At 42.7% G+C, this 19,830-nt stretch overlaps 1 protein-coding gene across 11 annotated transcripts in view; it reads right to left on the reverse strand.

The window, feature by feature from the left end:
• Positions 1–2,676: 2,676 nt before the first annotated feature.
• Positions 2,677–19,830, reverse strand: part of LOC115094273 (zinc finger protein 282-like) — a 115,544-nt gene continuing 98,390 nt past the window's right edge. For 3 of the 11 annotated variants that reach the window (XM_029607168.1, XM_029607169.1, XM_029607172.1), the window contains 3 exons: positions 13,296–13,357; positions 12,660–12,764; positions 4,462–4,598 (listed from right to left, as the gene is read on the reverse strand). In XM_029607168.1, the coding sequence (XP_029463028.1) occupies positions 13,341–13,357 (17 nt within the window). In that variant the 3' untranslated portion in view covers positions 4,462–4,598; positions 12,660–12,764; positions 13,296–13,340. Of the gene's footprint in view, positions 4,599–12,659; positions 12,765–13,295; positions 13,358–19,830 lie in introns of all 11 variants that reach the window. The other 8 variants (XM_029607162.1, XM_029607164.1, XM_029607160.1 and 5 more) reach the window with 4 other exon arrangements.

Genomic DNA, 19,830 nt, shown 5'->3' on the forward strand with positions numbered 1-19,830 from the left:
CTAGGGCAAGACTGACTAGGAAAAGACTGGACAGGGGATACACAGAACATGGAACACAGAGCCCAAAGGCTCTGTGTTCCATGTTCTGTGTATCCCCTGTCCTCTCACCATCCTGTGAAACCATACTATCTGCCCTTCAGGCCTTAGGCTTCTCCCAATTATAACCACCCCCACACACAAAGCAGGGCACACCCTAGACCTCGTATTTATCAACTCTAACATTCAGGCCCCCTCACCACCCACATGTACCCCTGTACCATGGTCTGACCACTCCCTTATTGAATCCCATCTCACCATAAATACCACTTCCACCTGCAATCAGCCCCAAAACAACTCATTCTCTTTCCGCAAACCCTGCTCACCCGAAGAGCTCACCGCAGCCCTCATTGACTCCTCAAATAAACTTGACTGCACATCCTCTGATACTGCACTCAACTCATGGAGTAAACTCTCCCAGGACATAGCTAACACCTTATGCCCTCTCATTACCCACAAACACACACCTTCTTCCAACAGCAAGCCCTGGTACAACACAGAACTACACCAAATGAAACTCACCCTCAGACAAAAAGAGAGAGCCTGGTGCAAAGACCCTACCTCGCAGCTCTCCGCATCCTACAAAACATACCTACACACATATCGCCTTACCATTCCAAAAACTAAACGTGACTATTACGCCACCAAGATTCACCAATACACATTTAATCCCAAGGTCCTATTCTCCTACGTTGCAGCCCTCACCAAACCCATCATCCCCACTATCACCGATGAGGAAGCCAGCCCCAAATGTCAAGAACTAGCCCTGTACTTCCACAACAAAATAGCCAACCTCCTCCTCAGATTCCCCCAAACCACCACCCACCTTTCAAACACTCCCTCTCACAATCAAACCCCGCAATCCCATAAAAGTTCGCTCCACTCCATTGATCTCACCTCCTCCAAGGAAATAGAGTCCATCCTCAAAAAAATCAAACCAGCATCCCACCTATCCGATACCATACCTACCAAATCCCTACTCTCCATTCCCAACACCATAGCAAAACCCTTAGCAGATATCATCAACTGCTCCCTAGCGTCCGGCTCCGTTCCTGATTCCCTAAAACATGCTATTGTCAATCCCCTTATCAAGAAACCTACACTTGACCCCAAAGACCCTTCAAATTACCGTCCCATTTCGAATCTCCCATTCATTGCAAAAGTCTTGGAGAAAGTAGTAAACACACAACTGATAGACTATCTCGAAGATAACAACATCCTTCACTCCTCCCAATTTGGCTTTCGAAAAAACCTGAACACCGAAACCCTCCTACTATCACTCACTGACTCCCTCCTCACCGGTTTTGACCACGGACACAACTATCTCATTGCCTTTCTTGATATATCTGCGGCCTTTGACACTATAAGCTACAATCTACTCATCTCCCGCCTAGCAGATATAGGTATCTCCGGCATAGCCCTCCTCTGGTTCAAATCATACCTGACAAACAGATGTTTCTCTGTTAAAATCTGTTGGAGAGAGGTTGGATGCTGGGCTCTATGGACCCTTGTTCTGACCCAGTATGGCTTCCATAATATATCGGGCTTGGTAGTGTGTCCGTCAGTGCTCGCGCATGTTCCACAGCCCGCCGATAGATGGCACTATAATATATCGGGCTTGGTAATGTGTCCGTCAGTGCTCGCGCATGTTCCCCAGCCCACCGATAGATGGCGCAGGCGGCTCCCTGGCCACCTTGGAGGCTCAAACACAGCGTCCAGCGGCCATGTGACAACACCAGCTACAACAGGTATGAAGGACAGCAGCCAAAGCGGGATAGGCAGAGTATAGCAGAGGAGACCTTGGCATGCCGCGAACAGAGCACGTCCTGCGGCACACGCGCCACTCGTGGTGAGGATGAAGGCTTGGTGCGCCGTTCGCAGGGAAAGGGGAAGGCCCCCGTGTGCATGGTTGGTGAGAGGGGGTGGGGAGGGTGTGAGAGAGAGCATGAAAGGTAAGAGAGGGTGGGTGGGGGATGCTTGAGTGTGGGTTTCAGAGAGAGGGAGCCTATATGAGGGGAGGGGGATGCCGGTGAGAGAGAATGTGTGTGTGAGGGAGTGCGAGAGACAGCTTGGTTGGTAAGAGGGGGAGTGCGCGGGATGCTTGAGTGTGGGTTTCAGAGAGGGAGCCTATATGAGGGGATGTGTGTGTGTGTGTGTGTGTGCCAGAAAGTGAGGGAGTTTGTATGGAGTGTGTGCGTATGTGGAAGGGACACTCTTACAGTGAATTTCTAGGGAAATTCTGCTCAAAACAAGAGCAGATGTGCCAATAAAAAGGCTCGCCGCCTGGGCGTAGAACGGGTAGAGTTGCTAGTGTTCTTACGTTCTTAACAATGAGCATGCCTCTGCAAACAAGCTACATCACTACAACATTATTGCATAAATATGAAAAAGTTATGATTCAAGAACATTTGAACACATTATTATATCTTGTTGCTTGAATACTTAGGAAGGGCAAGCTATAAATACAATGAAGATTGACTGAAACAAAATCTATGGAATTGCTTGATCATCAAGCAAGGGACCAGATCAAATACTGAAAATATACAAATCTATGCAAAACAAAAATGTATGAAATAACACCAAAAAAAAAAATTGTACTTTTAAATATTTTATGGTAATAAACATTCTGTATTTTTTTCATTAAAAATGAATTCATATAAAGATGGAGTTTTTTTGTTTTGCCTTTTTTTTTAATTTATTTTTTCATCTGACTGTAGTGAATACATTTTCAAAGGAGTTACACATGTTTAATTAGCATACATGTGCTTAAATATCTTGCATTCATGTATATTTTTACAAACATCAAAAGTACATGTTTATTTTCAGGTTTGCGCACATTTGCATGCACAAAAAAGGAGCAGTCTAGGGGTATTTCAGGGCAGAGCCAAACGTGCATGTTGTTATTTTAGAAGAGTTTTGCATGAATATAATTAGACAAATTATTCACACAATTTTACACCTGCTAATTAACTAGCACAATTGATATCAGACTTGTCTGTCTTCTGCTATTTTTGGGTGGGCAGTCTGAGTGAACTGGTGGAGGGTTTGGCAAACTAGTGATTGCAAGTACACATTCATATTTTTAAATATATCTACTTCTGTATGTAAATCAGGGTTTTGTGTGTACAAGTTATTTTTTTGGCACAAAATATACACAAGTATGCTTATAAAATAGGTAAAGTACATGTTTTCAATGCATTGCAAATAATTGTATGTACTGAAACATATGCTCGAATGTTGGGGCCGGGCAAATATATGTATATTTTATAATCTGTGAGGACCAGATTATAAAATACTATAGTAGATCTCCTTGCCTCCATATATGCACGTACATGGGGCTGTGCAGAGATATATGAAAGTTATCCTTTAGGTATCTGTGACAACTTTTATTGGATCAACACAAAAAAGATGATATTGTACATGACCTTTCAAGCCACTGTTGGAAACAGGATGCTGGGCTTGATGGACCCTTGGTCTGACCCAGTATGGCATGTTCTTATCTTAAATGGAACGATTTTTAAGATCACATACATTCTATATTGTTCATCTCATGTGTATCCAAGAATTCAAAACACTATTAAATATTTTTCTTACTCTGTTTTAGAAACAGATTGGCACATTTATGTGGTACTCCTCCAATGTATTGACTGATAAGCAATGAGATTTGAGTTTGTTGTGAAGTCTGCTCCACATTCAGAGCACTGAAAGTCTTGTTATGATGTCTCTGCAATACGAGGGATATTTTGTCTGATGCCTCTTCCAGAAGCAAATTGTTTATCTACTCTGTCTCTTGAAGGGCTTTTTTATTTTCATTTTGGGCTGTTTGCCCAACACAGATTCTTGGTTTATCAGAATACTGGAAAAATTCCTTGTTGATATCTCAATAGAAAAATAATGGAATGCCCGGACTCTTCATAGTCACTTAGCGATTCAATCCAAATATTTATCAACACAGAGCACTCTATGGAGCTTGAAACTCCAAACTGATAATGAATAAAAGTAGTGCAGAGATTCAGCAGCCTCATTAGTCCTGGAGAAAATGAGATTCATTGTAGATTGTGGTAACTTTGTATTGACCCAATAGAAGCACAATCAAAATATGTTATTTCTATATATTAAATTAAATTACTTTTAAGTCAGAGGATACTCTATACAGTTCATCTCATTTGTATATCCAAGAATTTGAGATACTATTAAATATTTGTTTTGTTCTCTTGCATGAATTCTTTGGTGCCGAAATAGATTGGAGCTATGGCTGAAGCTCCACTCACATTCTGTGCACTTATGTGGTCTTTCTCCTGTATGAGTTCTCTGATGAGCAATGAGATTTGAATTTCTTGTGAAACGTTTTTCACATTTAGAGCACTGAAATAGTCTTTCTCCTTTGTGAGGTCTTTGCAGCACATGAGAATGCTTTGATTTTTTGATGGCCCTGCTACATGCAGATGGCTCATCTAATCTGTCGCTTGTAGGGCTTCTATCTTTCCATTTTGGTCCATCCTGTGCAGCACAGATTCTTGGTTTTTTAGAATGATGTAAAAAATTCTTTGTTGATATTTCAACTGAAAAAGAAAACAGAAATTGAATGACATCATCAAATCTGCATGGATTTTCATAACCCAATACTGACAGATTGAAAAATATTTAGCATAGAGCATTTTATAGAGTCTAAAGCACAAATTCACTATTAATGAACAAAGGGCAGAGTTCTGGTAGCCATACTGGTCGATTTGCTCTATTCGAAAAAACTGAGTTGTAATACGTAATAAAATAAGTTGTATTACATGAGCTTCTAAAATCACATAGGTCCATTATCATAGATTATAAGAACATAAGGCTTGCCATACTGGGTCAGACCAAGGGTCCAAACCCAGTATCCTGTTTCCAACAGAGGCCAAGCCAGGTTACATGTACCTGGCGGGATCCCAAGGGGTAGATAGATTCCAAGCTGCTTATCCCAAAAATAAGCAGTGGATTTCTACAACTCTCCCTTAATAATGGTTAATAAACCTTTCCTCCAGGAACTTGTTCAAACCTTTTTTAAAAGTAGCAACACTAATAGCTTTCACCACATTCTCTGGCAATGAATTCCAGAGCTGAATTATGCATTGAGTAAAAAAAATATTACCCAGTAACTTCATTGTATTTTTCTTTGTATTTTTCGAAATAGTAAACTACTGATTATGTTTACTCGTTCCATTCCACTCATTATTTTATAGATCTCTGTCATATCTCCCTCAGCCGTCTCTTCTCTAAGCTGAAGAGACCTAACCTCTTTAGCCTTTCTTCATAGAGGAATTGTTCCATCCCCTTTAACGTCTTGATTGCCCTTCTCTGTATCTTTTCTAATTCTGCTATATCTTTCTTGAGATGTGGTGACCAGAACTGAATACAATACTCAAGATGAGGTCGCACCATGGAGGAATACAGCGGGATTATGATATTCTCTGTTTTATTCTCCATTCCTTTCCTAATAATCCCTAGCATTCTATTTGCTTTCTTGGCTGCTGCGGCACAATGAGCAGAAGAATTCAAATTATTATCAATGATTGATTTATTTATTTTTAACTTTTATATACTGACATTCCTGTATAGCATACAAATCACACCGGTTTACAATGAAAACAATAACGTCGCATGAGAGCGTTACATAGAACAGATGTCAATGCGTGAACTTTAAACAACAAACCTCGCAAAAGTGCGTAACGTTGAAAATAAGAGGGAGACGTTAAAAAAAATAAAACAAGGGAAAAACAAGTAACTAGATAGTATGTGGGCTTGAAGTAATCTGGAGAGCTATGCGATTTTTCTCCAAATGGTTGATGGATACTTAGTCAAAACTTGAAAACATGAAAAACTTAAAATAATTAATAAGCCAAATAAGGTTAGTTGATGAGCTGGGGGAGTAATATCATTCTGGCAGAAGGGTGTAGAAAAAACTTTGAAGGCATGGCCAAGGAACATAAATAGAAGTGCTTATCTGAAGGTGATCTGAGACTTAGGACAGGGATTGGGTCCCGCACTGGGGAACTTGACGTACAATGGAGCATTACATTCAAAGTAGAGGTTCGATTGAAATTAGATGATAGGTAGGAAACATTGATGGCGCCTAGATCCTTTTCCTGAATGGTGACTCCTAATGTGGAACCTTGCAATGCGTAGTCATAATTTCGGTTACTCTTACCTAAGTGTTTCACGTGGCAATTGTCCACATTTAATTTAATTTGCCATTTGCATGCCCAGTCTCCCAATTTTGCAAGTTCCTCTTGCTATTTCTCACAATCCTCTTGTGATTTTGAATTTTTTGTCATCGGCAAATATGATCACCTTACTTGTTGCTCCAATTTCCAAGTCATTTATAAATATATTACAGAGCCCTGGAGCACTCCACTATTCACCTCTCTCCACTGGGAAAATTTCTCATTTAGCTCTACTCTTTGGGGCAGATTTTCAAAGGGGTACGTGCGTAAGATACGCGCGTACCCCTGCAAACCTGGCCCAACCTCCCCCTGCACATGCCCCGGGACGCGCGCAAGTCCCGGGGCTTTGCTGGGGGGGCGTGTCGGGGCGTGTCGCGGCAGCACGTCATCTGGGGGCAGGGCCGCAGGCGTGATTCCGGCCCAGGGATGTTTCGGGGGCATGGTCAAGGCCTCCAAAACTGCTCCCGGGCTGGGGAATCGCGCAGCCGGCGCACGCGAGTTACGCCTGCCTCGGGTATCTATTAAAATCTGGCGTACTCTTGTTTGCGCCTGGTGCGCGGGCGTACTTTATTAAAATCTACCCCTTCATTTTCTATCTTTTAACCAGTTGGCAATCCACAATAGGACACTGCTCCCCTATCCCATGACTTTTTAAATCACATTAGCGTGTCCGTAGCGCCTCGTGTTTGACAGGAGAGGTGGCTGTCAGCGGGTTTGACAGCAGACGCTCAATTTTGCTGGCGTTGGTTCTCGAGCCCGCTGACAGCTACGGGCTCGGAAACCGGACACCGGCAAAATTGAGCGTCCGGTTTTCAACTCGACAGCCGCCGGCCGACTTTAAATTTTTTTTTTTTTTTAACTTTTTTTTACTCTTCGGGACCTCTGACTTAATATCACCATGATATTAAGTCGGAGGGTGCACAGAAAAGCAGTTTTTACTGCTTTTCTGTGCACTTTCCCGGTGCCAGAAGAAATTAGCGCCTACCTTTGGGAATCGCTGGCCATATGATATATGATAAATCTGCGCACGCACACCCACTCACCCACAAACACACATCCTTTATGATGACTCTCTTTTGAAAGTCATCATAAAGGTCTCTAGACATAAGAGGATATATAATGCACGGAAGGGGTTTGGTGAACCAGTCAATGTTTCATTATATGCATTCATTTGGGGAATGCTTTAAATTTAAAAAAGAACTAGTCATATAATTGTTAAATGAGAAATCACTATTTAACTGATAATTTCATTTTCTTTAGGACAGTCATTTTCTTTAGGACAGTCCATCTGCTGGTAGGGGTTTATGCTCCCCTACCAGCAGATGGAAATGGAGCAAACTGGTGTCACAGTATATATAGACCTGCAGTGACATCAGCCTGCCAGTATTCTCTTTAAAAGCAACTGTGAACAGGCTAGCAAAAAAACTTGATTAAAAACTGATAACCATTTCAATATTCAGCCAATAGGCAACACTGAGATCAGGCAACAATGTATTAATGCTAGTCTAGGGACTGGAGTAACATTTACCAGTAATTCCTATAACACGTAGCCACACAGAAGGACTATAATACAATCATTTGGCAGCCAAGGGAGGGAAGCTGGATTCATTTAACTGTCCTAAAGAAAAGGAAATTATCAGAAAAGTAGTAATTTCTCATTTCTTAACATCCAGACAGATGAATCCAGAACAAGTGAGATGTATCCAAGCTACTCCCAAATAGGGCGGAAGGCTGCCCACGGTTCAATCAAAATTGCACGTGCAAAGGCCGCGTCCACCCAGGCCTGCACATCCAGATGATAATACCTGAAAAAGGTGTGTAAGGAGGACCACATCGCAGCTCGGCAAATGAAGATGGGGGACAACCGTTTTATACGTTACCTGACTAAAATCTTTGAAATCTTTCCTTTCTTCCAAAGCCCATGTTTATTCCCCTTGTTCAATGTAACTTTTACCTTCTATATATTGTTAATTGGTTTTCCCCTGGTTTCATTGTAAACCGGTACGATAAGACCTCGTCTTGAGCATCGGTATATTAAAAGAATTTAAATAAATAAATAAATAAAATAAAATTGTTTCATAACAATAATCCGATTTTACACGTTAAAATCTTCTATGTTATGTAGTTTTTAATGTTAGAATTTACTTTATTAGGGTGTTAATTATATATCATGTTGAATATGCATGAATGAATAAAGTCTGTTTTAATTATGAATGTTTTTATTGAAAACCGCCTAGATGGCCAGACCCTGACCATTTAGTGGTATATAAAAACTTAAAAATAAATAGATAAATAAATAAATAACTTCTGCCCATGACACTGCCTGAGCCCTAGTAGAATGAGTTCTAACCTGACTAGGTAACGGCTTCCCGGCATCCACGTATGCAGCTGAGACTACCTCCTTAATTCAGTGAGCTATTGTAGCCTGCGAGGCTGGCTCTCCCCGTCTAGTACTGATGTGAAGGACAAACTGACAGACCAACTTCTGCAAGGGTTCAGTAACCTTTATATATCTGACAATATGTCTCTTGACATCCAAGGGTTGCAACAAATGACACTCCTCTACATCTCTCTCTCTGTCTGTCTAAGGATAGCAGTGAGATGGACTGATTCAAGTGAAACTCAGTGACCACCTTCGGTAAAAAGGAGGTAACAATACACAGTGGTACCATCCCTGGATTCACCTGGAGAAATGGTTCACAGCAAGACAAGGCCTGATGTTCAGAAGCCCTACGTGCAGAGCAAATTGCCACAAGAAATACCGTCTTCAAGGTCAACAACCGCAAGGAGAGAGTACACAGCAACTAAAAGTAGGGCTTGCCAAGAAGTCTAATACCAAATTAAGACTCCACAAGGGCACCGGAAACCGCAAGGTGTTTCACGCCTCAGAAAATGGGCCACATCAGGATGAACTGACAAGGATCCACCATTTATCTAACCCCTGTAACAAATCAGCGCTGCTACCTGTACCTTTAAGGAAATGAGAGCCAAGCCTTTATTCAAGCCATCCTGCAAAAATTCCAAAATGAGCGGAATCTTGACCAAGGAAGAAAGAGTACCTCAATCTTCACACCAAACTTTAAACACTCTCCAAACTCGCACACAGGCCAAGGAAGTGGAGAACCTTTGTGCTTTTAGTAAGGTGAAAATCACCGCCACGGAATAGCCATGTTTCAGCAAGCAAGCCCTTTCAAGGGCCAAACCATAAGACAAAATTGATTTGGATCTTTGTGAAGAACAGCTCCCTGCCACAACAGTTCCCTGTGTCCTAGAAGTTGAAGAGGCGAGTCCACCAGAAGCCTCCACAGATCTGCATATAATGGTCTCCTGGGCTTATCTGGAGTGACCAAGAGCACCATCCCTCTGTAGTGTTCAATCCTTCGAATCAATCTGCCCAACATGGGCCACAGAGGAAAGGTATACAGCAATGTGTCTTCCGGGCATCGATCCCAAGGACTTTGGATCTCTTCTGCGACTGAAGCAGTGCAGAACTATTGTAGCCTGCATTGCAGGCTACAATAGTTCTGCGCTGCTTATCTGTGCTACTATCTGTGCTACTCTCTGTGCTAATAAATTCATAACAATGTAATCCAAGATGTCTGCTCCAACCCTGACACGGGTCCTTGTTTCACTGCATCAGGGAGTAATGACATCTAATGTATAAGATCCATATAAGTTTAGTAATCCATTTCTAGTTGTCTCATAAAGCCCTTATTTTAAGGCAAATTCTCAACCGGCATCTCAGCTATTGTTCACGCCAAATTCAGAGAAGTCGATGAAGTCTCAAATGCTTACCCTATGTCATGAGTGGACTCACTGAGCATCTGGGATCAGACCAGTTCATTTCCATGCTAGACCTAAAAAAAAAAAAAAAAGGGTAGTGGCAAGTACCCCTCACCCCAGTTGTGAAAGAAAAGACAGCGTTCTCTATGCTGAGTGGTCTCTTTCAGTTCACTATCTTGCCTTTTGAACTACATGGGGCACCACTGATTTTATAGCACTTAGTCGACTGCCTGTTACAACTACACCAAGGTTATGGAGCTGCCTATCTTGATGACATTGTAGTTTACAGCTCAAGCTGGAAGACCTAAGCCAACTCCAGGTGGTACTAACAAGTCTGTGGATAGCAGGACTGACAATCAACCCCAAAAAATATCTGTTAGGGGGACAATACCTCGACTACGTGCTAGGGAAGGGGAAAGTCCTTGCATTGCACAAGGTCGCCAACAGGTCTAAGAATGGAAGACCCTAGTGATCCTGAATCAGTTGAAATGCCTCGTCTGACAATGCCCACTCCCCTGGGTCCAGACTCTCCCTGCTGAGAAAGCCTGCTCTTACGTTGTTTTTGCCCGTGATGTGTGAGGCCGAGATCATCTGGAGATGCACTTCTGCCCATTCCATAAGTTGATCTATTTCTTGCAACACTTTTTAGCTCTTGGTACCTCCCTGGTGATTGATGTAAGCCACCGTCGAGCATTGTCAGACAATATTCAGACTGATCGACCCTGCAACCTGTTGCTGAACTGTAATCACACCAACCAGACTGCTCTGGCTTCCAGATGATTGATGTTCCAGAGAGACTACTCTGCATTCCAGTGGCCTTGCACTGTCAACTCTTGACAGTGAACTCCCCAACCAAGGAGACTCGCATCCATCGTCAGTTCTAGCCAGTCGGAAGGGATTAGTGAAACTCCCTTCCCTAGATGTTCCACCTGCAGCCACCACTGTAGTTGGGAGGAAACCTCCATTGGCAGGTGAAGCCGAATTGAATAGTCTTGAGACTGCAGATTTACTATCATCAACTTCTTAATCAATATTGTGTGGACATGGATGCCAAAACTGAAATGGAATAATTATATTTTAGTTGAAGTAATTAAAAGAAGAATTGGAAACTATATTCATTTTAGAGATGCAATAAACAAAGATGGAAATGTGGACAATGTTAAATAGTTGGTAATACTTCCAACATCTTTCACTGGAGGACTGCAGAATATGCATAAGAGAACAGAGGATGCTATGCTGGACAGCCATCATCATGAGCATCCAAATCTATCATTTTAACTTGCAATCCAAAATGGATTTAAATAATATGTAAGTATTTCCTGGATCAAAAACTTCAGAACCAGAATGAAATTTTTGCCAGAGTTTCTATCAAAAAGTTGTCAAGCTTATGGACATCATTAGAAAAGGAAGTACTTTTGGAGAAATTCATTATAGACCTGATTTTCAAAAGCATTTACACTCTTAAAACTGGGATTTACATGTTTAAATGCACTTTACCTGTTTAAGTGGGCTTTTGAAAACTGCTTCAATATATCCTTTAGCCTGCTTCCTAAAAACCTTAAAACCCTAACTGGCTGAGTGAAAGGCGACAAAGGGTAGTGCTATTCCTGCCCCACCTGTCAACTAACAAAACCTGTGGGGATATGGGTAACTCCTTTTGAAAAAGTGGCTATGGATCTAGCAGGACCTCCAGAGAGGTCTACCTGAGGGAATAATTATATCTTAGCACTTCTTGATTAAACGAGATACCCAGACACAGTACCCTTATGAAATGTGGAGAGACAAACAGTAGCAACCAGCTTAATGGAAGTTTTATTCAAGCATAGGCTGCCCAAGGAAATATTAATTGACAAAGGAACTTCATTTATTTCCAAAGGTAATGAAACAGCTCTGCACAATGCTCAGAGTAAAAACTCTACAGACATTGGTTTATCATCAAACGGATGGTTTTGTTGAGTGCTTCAACAAAACCCTCAAGCAGATATTGAGGAAAGTTATTGATGAAGGTGGTAAGACCTGATACCTACTATTACCCATTGCATTTTTTTTTTTTTTTTACAATCCACGAGGTATCCCAGAGCTCAATGAGGTTTCCCCCTTTTGAATTACTGTATGGTAGAAGACCAAGGGGGATGCTGGACCTAGCTCGGAAGACTTGGGAAGAAGAGCCAACCTCTGGACAAAACCTGATGGATTATATTATCTGGACACAGAAACAGCTGTGAAAAGCTGGAGAGGCTATGCGTTTATGCCTGGGGGAGGCCTAGGCTACCCAAGCCCGGGACTACAACCGTTCCATTGTACAAGTGTTTTAGCTGAGCGACCAGGGTCCTTGTTTTTCTCCTGTCTTCAGAGAACAAACTCTTTGCTTGGCAAAACCTATATGAAGTAATAGAGAAAACGGGACCTGTGGACTACAAAGTAGCCCAATCAAATAAACAGAAGACTACTTAGATTTTTCCTTATAAACCTCCTTAAGAAGTGGGTTTCACTGACATGTGGGCTTGTCCAGGGTGTGGCTCAATGGCCTTCTCTAGGTCACAGCCACTTAAAGTTCCTTTTGGGATCAATTCTCTATCGTATATAAAGCAGACTTAGAACAGCTGGTAAACCAAAATAAGAATGTCTTCTTGAACCTACCAGGATGGACATAACTTGCACAACATGACATTTCTACGCCTCCCAGAATTGTAGTCCAGCAGCAGCCATACTGGATTCCCAAAGCCAGATGCCATATTATCGAGGCTAAAGTAAAGGAAATGCTCCAATTAGGTATCAAAGGAAAAAAACATTGACTGTTCTTCACCTGTCATGCTGGTGCCAAAGTTAGATGGAAACATTCAGTTTTGCATAGATTTCAGAAAAATCAATCACAAAGAATAAATACTATAGTGACCCATCATACTAGGCACTACCAGCATAGTATACTGCCTTCCTTGCCTTATGAATAATCAATCACTTTCTTTTGATCAGCATCTTTTTTTAAAATTTTTATAATGCACAAAAGCACTACTTATCTGTGCTACTATCTGTGCTACTTATCTGTGCTAATAAATTCATAACAATGTAATCCAAGATGTCTGCTCCAACCCTGACACGGGTCCTTGTTTCACTGCATCAGGGAGTAATGACATCTAATGTATAAGATCCATATAAGTTTAGTAATCCATTTCTAGTTGTCTCATAAAGCCCTTATTTTAAGGCAAATTCTCAACCGGCATCTCAGCTATTGTTCACGCCAAATTCAGAGAAGTCGATGAAGTCTCAAATGCTTACCCTATGTCATGAGTGGACTCACTGAGCATCTGGGATCAGACCAGTTCATTTCCATGCTAGACCTAAAAAAAAAAAAAAAGGGTAGTGGCAAGTACCCCTCACCCCAGTTGTGAAAGAAAAGACAGCGTTCTCTATGCTGAGTGGTCTCTTTCAGTTCACTGTCTTGCCTTTTGAACTACATGGGGCACCACTGATTTTATAGCACTTAGTCGACCGCCTGTTACAACTACACCAAGGTTATGTAGCTGCCTATCTTGATGACATTGTAGTTTACAGCTCAAGCTGGAAGACCTAAGCCAACTCCAGGTGGTACTAACAAGTCTGTGGATAGCAGGACTGACAATCAACCCCAAAAAATATCTGTTAGGGGGACAAGAAGTTCAATACCTCGACTACGTGCTAGGGAAGGGGAAAGTCTGTTCATGGGTCTGAAAGATTGAGGCAATCGCCCAGTTGCCAGTGTCATGAACAAAAACATAGGTGAGGACCTTCTTAGGGCTAATTGAGTATTATAGGAGATTCATATACAGCATCTCTGAGAAGGCAAAGCCTTTCATGAGACTATTGTGGAAAAATGCTTCAGAGAAGATCCAGTGGTCTACAGAGACAGAGGAGGCCTTCTAGAGTTTAAAGGAGGCCATATGCGCCAAACCTGTTCTGATAATTCCAGATGTCACTAAAACCTTTATCACATAGACAGATGCCTCAGAGGTTGTGTTAGGGGCAGACTTGGCCCAAGAGAAGGATGCCAGAGAGCATTCAGTCATGTTCATTAGAAGAAAGTTAATGCCCTGTTAAAGGTGGTACTCTACGGTTGAGATGGAAGCCATAACATTCAAATGGGCCTTAGATGCTTTCCAATATTACCTGCTAGGATGGTGGTTCACACTCATAACTGGGAACTTTTTGTTGCCCCTCTTCTGGTGGTTAGGCCTGGAAGGCAGGGGTCACACAGGGCCTCGGGGCCTACTCCTCTTTCTGTCCCAAAACTCAGAGAGTGTTTGGGTTCTTTTGACAGAGGTAGGAATATTCCTCTAATGCCCAAGGTGTGGAGGTGACTCACTTGTTCTTTCCTGGGGAGGTTTCTCTTTCCTGTGATGTAAGGGACTGAATGCTAGTCAAATACTCTGGACACCTGAGATGGGTGTCCAAACAAAATTTTACTGTAGTAATTATTCAAAAGCAAGTTGTGGCACTATACACACCAGCTCTTGGTGTTCATGGTTCTCCGACTTTCCTCATCTGTGCACGAGCCGCTCACAGGGCCAGGGAAGAATTTACCCTACAGAATTTTGAAAAGCAAGACTTCCCAGATGGATGGGGGTCTCTTAGCTGTGGGCAGAAATCCCCTTCCAAAAATACTGGCAGACAAACAAAACAGGCTCTCAAATACTGCACAACTCCCATTTGTATCTTTTCTTCCTCAGATGGGGGTCTACAGATTTAACAAAAAGGTCTTACTCACAATTCTGTTTCTCCAGATGACACATGGGAAACTTGTGGATGAAAGATCCAGATAGCATGGAAAAATCAGCTCTTTCAATTTTCCTAACTTTAGGGCAAAAAGGGTAGCAGCAAAGCATCTCTCCAAAACACATGGCAAGTTTTCACAAATAGGCAAAAACTGGAACTCTCCTACAGCAAGTCACCTCTGATCCAGTCATGGTTTGAGAAATAGAGAGCAGCAGAATCTCCTTTATTCCAGGAATAAAAGGACTCCCAAAAGTGCCCTAACCCAAGGCAAGTATCAGGGATCTAACAGAAAAAAACTCTCAAAAGCAAGTAAAAAAAAAAATCCCTTAAGCCAGCCCCAGGACACCCTTATTTTAGACAAGCTTTGCACCAGCCATGCAACTGTCTTCTTCCTATTCAGTGCAGAATCCAAACTGCGAGGTCCAGCACCAGGGGCGGATTGGCCTATCGGGGGATCAGGCATCCCCCGGTGGGCTGGTAACTCTAATCATGTGGTTTTTCCAGCTTCCTGGGCCAAAGAGAAAACCTGCGGAGCCGCGGCAGAGCCCATCCTGTTGTGGCTCAAAGCGAAGCCTGCACGGCCATGGCAGAGCCCATCCTGTCAAGGCCCGAAGAGAAGCCTGTACGGCTGCTGCAGAGCCCATCCTGTCATGGCCTGGCCCGAAGAGAGGCCTGCATGGCCTCGACAGAGCCTATCCTGCTGGGGCCCAAAGAGAGGCCTGTGTGCCCATCATTCTGCGGTCCAAAGAGAGGCCTGTGCGCTGCAGCCAACGCACTCCCTTTCCCCCACCTTGCAGGAACCGTGGGTAGCAGTGGCCTTCTTCCATCTCCCTTCCAGCATTTATTTATTTATTTAACATTTTTATATACCGAAATTCATGTAGCAATGTTACATATCAATTCGGTTTACATTATAACATTAACATGCATGTAAGAATGCGGTTACATCGAACAAGGAGAAAAAAACTTGGAACAAGGAACTGGGGAATAAATTACAATGAATAAATAAAGTAGTGCGAGTTCTACTGCTGAGTTAAGACTAACCTGGCTAAATATCAAGGTGCTTATTGGATTTAATAGTCACGGTACATGGAGCACCTGTTTGAATAGACAGAGCGGAGATTATTGGCATAGATTAAAAACTTGTTCGAATAGCCAGGTTTTGAGTCTCTTTTTAAATGTGATTGGGTAAGGTTCCTTCTGGAGTTCTGGTGGTAGAGAGTTCCATTGCGCTGGGCCCGCTGTGGATATAGTTCGTTTATTTAATGAGGTTTTGATAGGAGGGGCGAGGAGAGTATCTCTATACGATGCTCTCACCGGTCTAGCGGGTATACGTGGTCGAAAAGGTATACTGAGTTCCAGTGGAATGAGGTTGTGTATATATTTGTGTATGATTGTTAGTACTTTGTAGGAGATTCAGAACTTAATTGGGAGCCAGTGAAGGTTTCTCAAGATGGGGGTAATATGATTTCTTTTGTTAGACTTAGTCAGAATCCTTGCTGCAGCGTTTTGAAGCATTTATAATGGTTTTATGGTGTTAGCTAGAAGGCCGAGTAGAAGGGAATTACAATAGTCAATTTTTGAGAAAATGATTGCCTGGAGAACTGACCAGAAGTCTTGGAAGTGGAGGAGCGGTCTGAGCCGTTTCAGAACTTGCAATTTATAGAAGCCATCCTTAGTGGTATTATTAATGAATCTCTTTAGGTTTAATTGATTGTCCATGGTGACTCCGAGGTTTCTGACTTGAGAAGAAAAGGAAGGTTGACTAGTAGGAAGTATGTTGGACATTGCATAGTTACAGTCCTGTGAGATGAGGAGAATTTCAGTTTTATTGGAATTAAGGATTAAGTTAAGGCTCAAGAGCAGGTTGTTGATGGCTTGGAGGCAGTTGTTCCAGAATTCTAGAGTTTTTTGAAGAGATTCCGTAACCGGGATGAATATTTGCACATCGTCTGCGTAGATGTAGTGGGTTAATTTTAGTTTGGAGAGGAGCTGGCAAAGCGGTAATAAATAAATGTTGAAGAGGGTGGGGGATAAGGATGAGCCTTGAGGGACTCCTAGAGAAGAGCGGACTGGGTGTGATTCGTTATTGTTGACTCTGACCTTGTAAAATCTGTTATGTAGAAAAGATTGGAACCAGCTGAGAGCAGTGCCTTTGATGCCGATGTCGGCTAGCCGGTCCAGAAGTGTTGAGTGGTTCACCGTGTCAAATGCGGCGATAGGTCGAGAAGAATGAGTAGACCAGGTTGTTTTTTATCCAGATTCAACAGTATTGTGTCTGTTAGGGAGATTAGGAGAGCTTCTCCTAATCTCCCTAACAGCATTGAGCTCCCTAACGAGCATTGAGGAGCAGCATTGCCATCCCACAGCAGACAAAGGGAAGGCCAGAAGAAAGGGGGAGGCCTGAAAACTGTGTGTGTGTGTGTGTGTGTGTGTGCTTATGTGTATGAAAGAGATAGAGACTGCATGTGTGTGTATGAAAGAGCAAGCCTGCATGTGTATCTGTGTGCAAGAAAGCCTGCATGTGTATGAAAGTGCGACAACCTGTGTATGTGTGAGAGACTACGTATGAATGATAAGAGTGAGAATGCCTGTATGTGTAAGAGAGAGTGAAAAAGCCTGTGTATGTGACAGCATATACATGAGTGAAAGAGTGCATGTCTGTGTGTTGAGAAGTAAAGATTGTGAGGCCCCCTCCCCCAATCCACAATCTATGGGTGACTGGAAATCAAAAGATCCCAGGTATGGAGTACTGGCAATTTTTAATTCTATTATTTTAAATTTTGGGGTATTTCATTTGTCTGCTGTATGAAAATTTGGTGCTTGGGAAATATTAGAAAAAACTTGAGTTATTTTAATTACTGAATGTTCGATGGCTGTTACCTGCTTGACATATTTATACTTTTTTTTTAGTATGGTTTTAATATTATGAATGATGTTTTAAATCTCTTGACTTTATTGCTTAAAGTTTTATAAGGAATGATGTATCTGTTTTTCCCTTGTTGGAATGTATAATAGTCGGGCTTCCTCTTGGCTGGCTTTTCCAGAGCATGTGTGTGAGCAAGAGTGATTGAGCCAGTGAAATGTATGTGAGAGAGAGAGAACGAGCACACCAATGAACATTTGTGTGAGCAAGAGGACAATTTAAACAGTGAACATGTGTGTGAACCAGAGTTTGTGAGCCAGTCAGCGTGATTGTGAGAGAGAATATAAGGGAGTTTGTGTGAGAATGAGCATATATGTTAGAAAATGTGTGTATATATATATATATATATATTTATTTATTTTATTTATTTAACAGATTTTCTATACCGACATTAAAATACACATCATATCGGTTTACATTATAACAGGTAGAAAATACATAGAACGGGGATGAGGGCGTGGATAAACAGCAAAAAAACAAGAGTTAGGAGGGCTCTAACTGGGAGCCTGAGGCAATAGTTAAAAAGGTGGGGGGGGGGGGGGTGTAAGGAGGGAGCTATATACACAGTGGGGCGGATTTTCAGAGCCCTGCTCGCGTAAATCCGCCCAAAACCGGGCGGATTTACGCAAGCAGGGCCCTGCGTGCCGGGAAGCCTATTTTACATAGGCCTCCCGGCGCGCGCAGAGCCCCGGGACTCGCGTAAGTCCCGGGGTTCTCCGAGGGGGGCGTGTCGGGGGCGGGCCCGGTCGTCACGGCGTTTCGGGGGCGTGTCGGCAGCGTTTTGGGGGCGGGTACGGGGGCGTGGCTACAGCCCGGGGCGGTCCGGGGGCGTGGCCGCGCCCTCCGTACCCGCCCCCAGGTCGCGGCCCGGCGCGCAGGAGGCCCGCTCGCGCGCGGGGATTTACGCCTCCCTCTGGGAGGCGTAAATCCCCCGACAAAGGTAAGGGGGGGTTTTAGACAGGGCCGGGTGGGTGGGTTAGGTAGGGGAAGGGAGGGGAAGGTGAGGGGAGGGCAAAGGAAAGTTCTCTCCGAGGCCGCTCCGATTTCGGAGCGGCCTTGGAGGGAACGGGGGTAGGCTGCGTGGCTCGGCGCGCGCCGGCTATACAAAATTGATAGCCTTGCGCGCGCCGATCCAGGATTTTAGCGGCTCCCGCGCGTATCTACTAAAATCCAGCATACTTTTGTTTGCGCCTGGAGCGCAAACAAAAGTAGGCTATTCGCGCTCGTTTTAAAATCCGCCCCAGTGGGGGGGTTGTAATGAGGGAGCTATATACACAGGGAGGGGGGGTGAAAGGAGGGGGCTATATACACAGGGTGGGGTGGAGGAGGTATAGAGAGGGAAACTATTTACAGGGGGGGGGGCAAATGATTACATATATATATATATATATATATATATATATATATTTATTTAAATAAGAAAGAGAACAAGGTTTGTGCATACCTCCTATCCCTGACTAAGCCATGACAATCTGAGGGTAACTGGAATCTAAAGTTCCCAGATATGGAGAGCAAGGGACTTTTTTTTAGCCTTAGTTTTAATTATTGGGTGTTATTTGATATGTCTGCTGTTTTGAAATATTTTGATTAGAAAATAAAAAAAAACAAATGTTACACTGGGCAACAATGAAAGTGTTACTGACCTAAAAAGGTCCTACTCTGTAGTATCTTGATGTGCTGAACACGAATATGACCATGAAAAGTTTTTATTGGCTCTCGTTTTGAAGATATTTAATATAGTTCACTTTCTATGTTTAGTCATGCAAATTTATCCAGTAGGACTGTAAATAAGCCCAGAATGATGTAATATTGCATCATATTGCATAATACCATCATGCACACATCATCCAGAGTTTATTACATCATTTTCTGATGCAATGCAGTTCTACTGCTATGCTGCTGCTGAATAAGCTGATGTCAGCAGTGTACTATATGAAGCCCAGTCAGAAAGGGTGAGCATTTGAAATATTCCAGACTTCGTGGGATACAGTTTAAACTACTGTTGCATAAAACTGTTTCTATTTTATCCATTTAGGTAAATTAATTACAGAATACTAATGCCTCGAAAGTGTATTAATACAGTGGACAATTTCTATTATATTTGTGGGGAAGTGACATTTGCGAAGCAGAAGAAAA

This window comes from Rhinatrema bivittatum, chromosome 6 (genome assembly GCF_901001135.1).
Source record: "Rhinatrema bivittatum chromosome 6, aRhiBiv1.1, whole genome shotgun sequence".
In the NCBI taxonomy this organism is placed as follows: Eukaryota; Metazoa; Chordata; class Amphibia; order Gymnophiona; family Rhinatrematidae; genus Rhinatrema; species Rhinatrema bivittatum.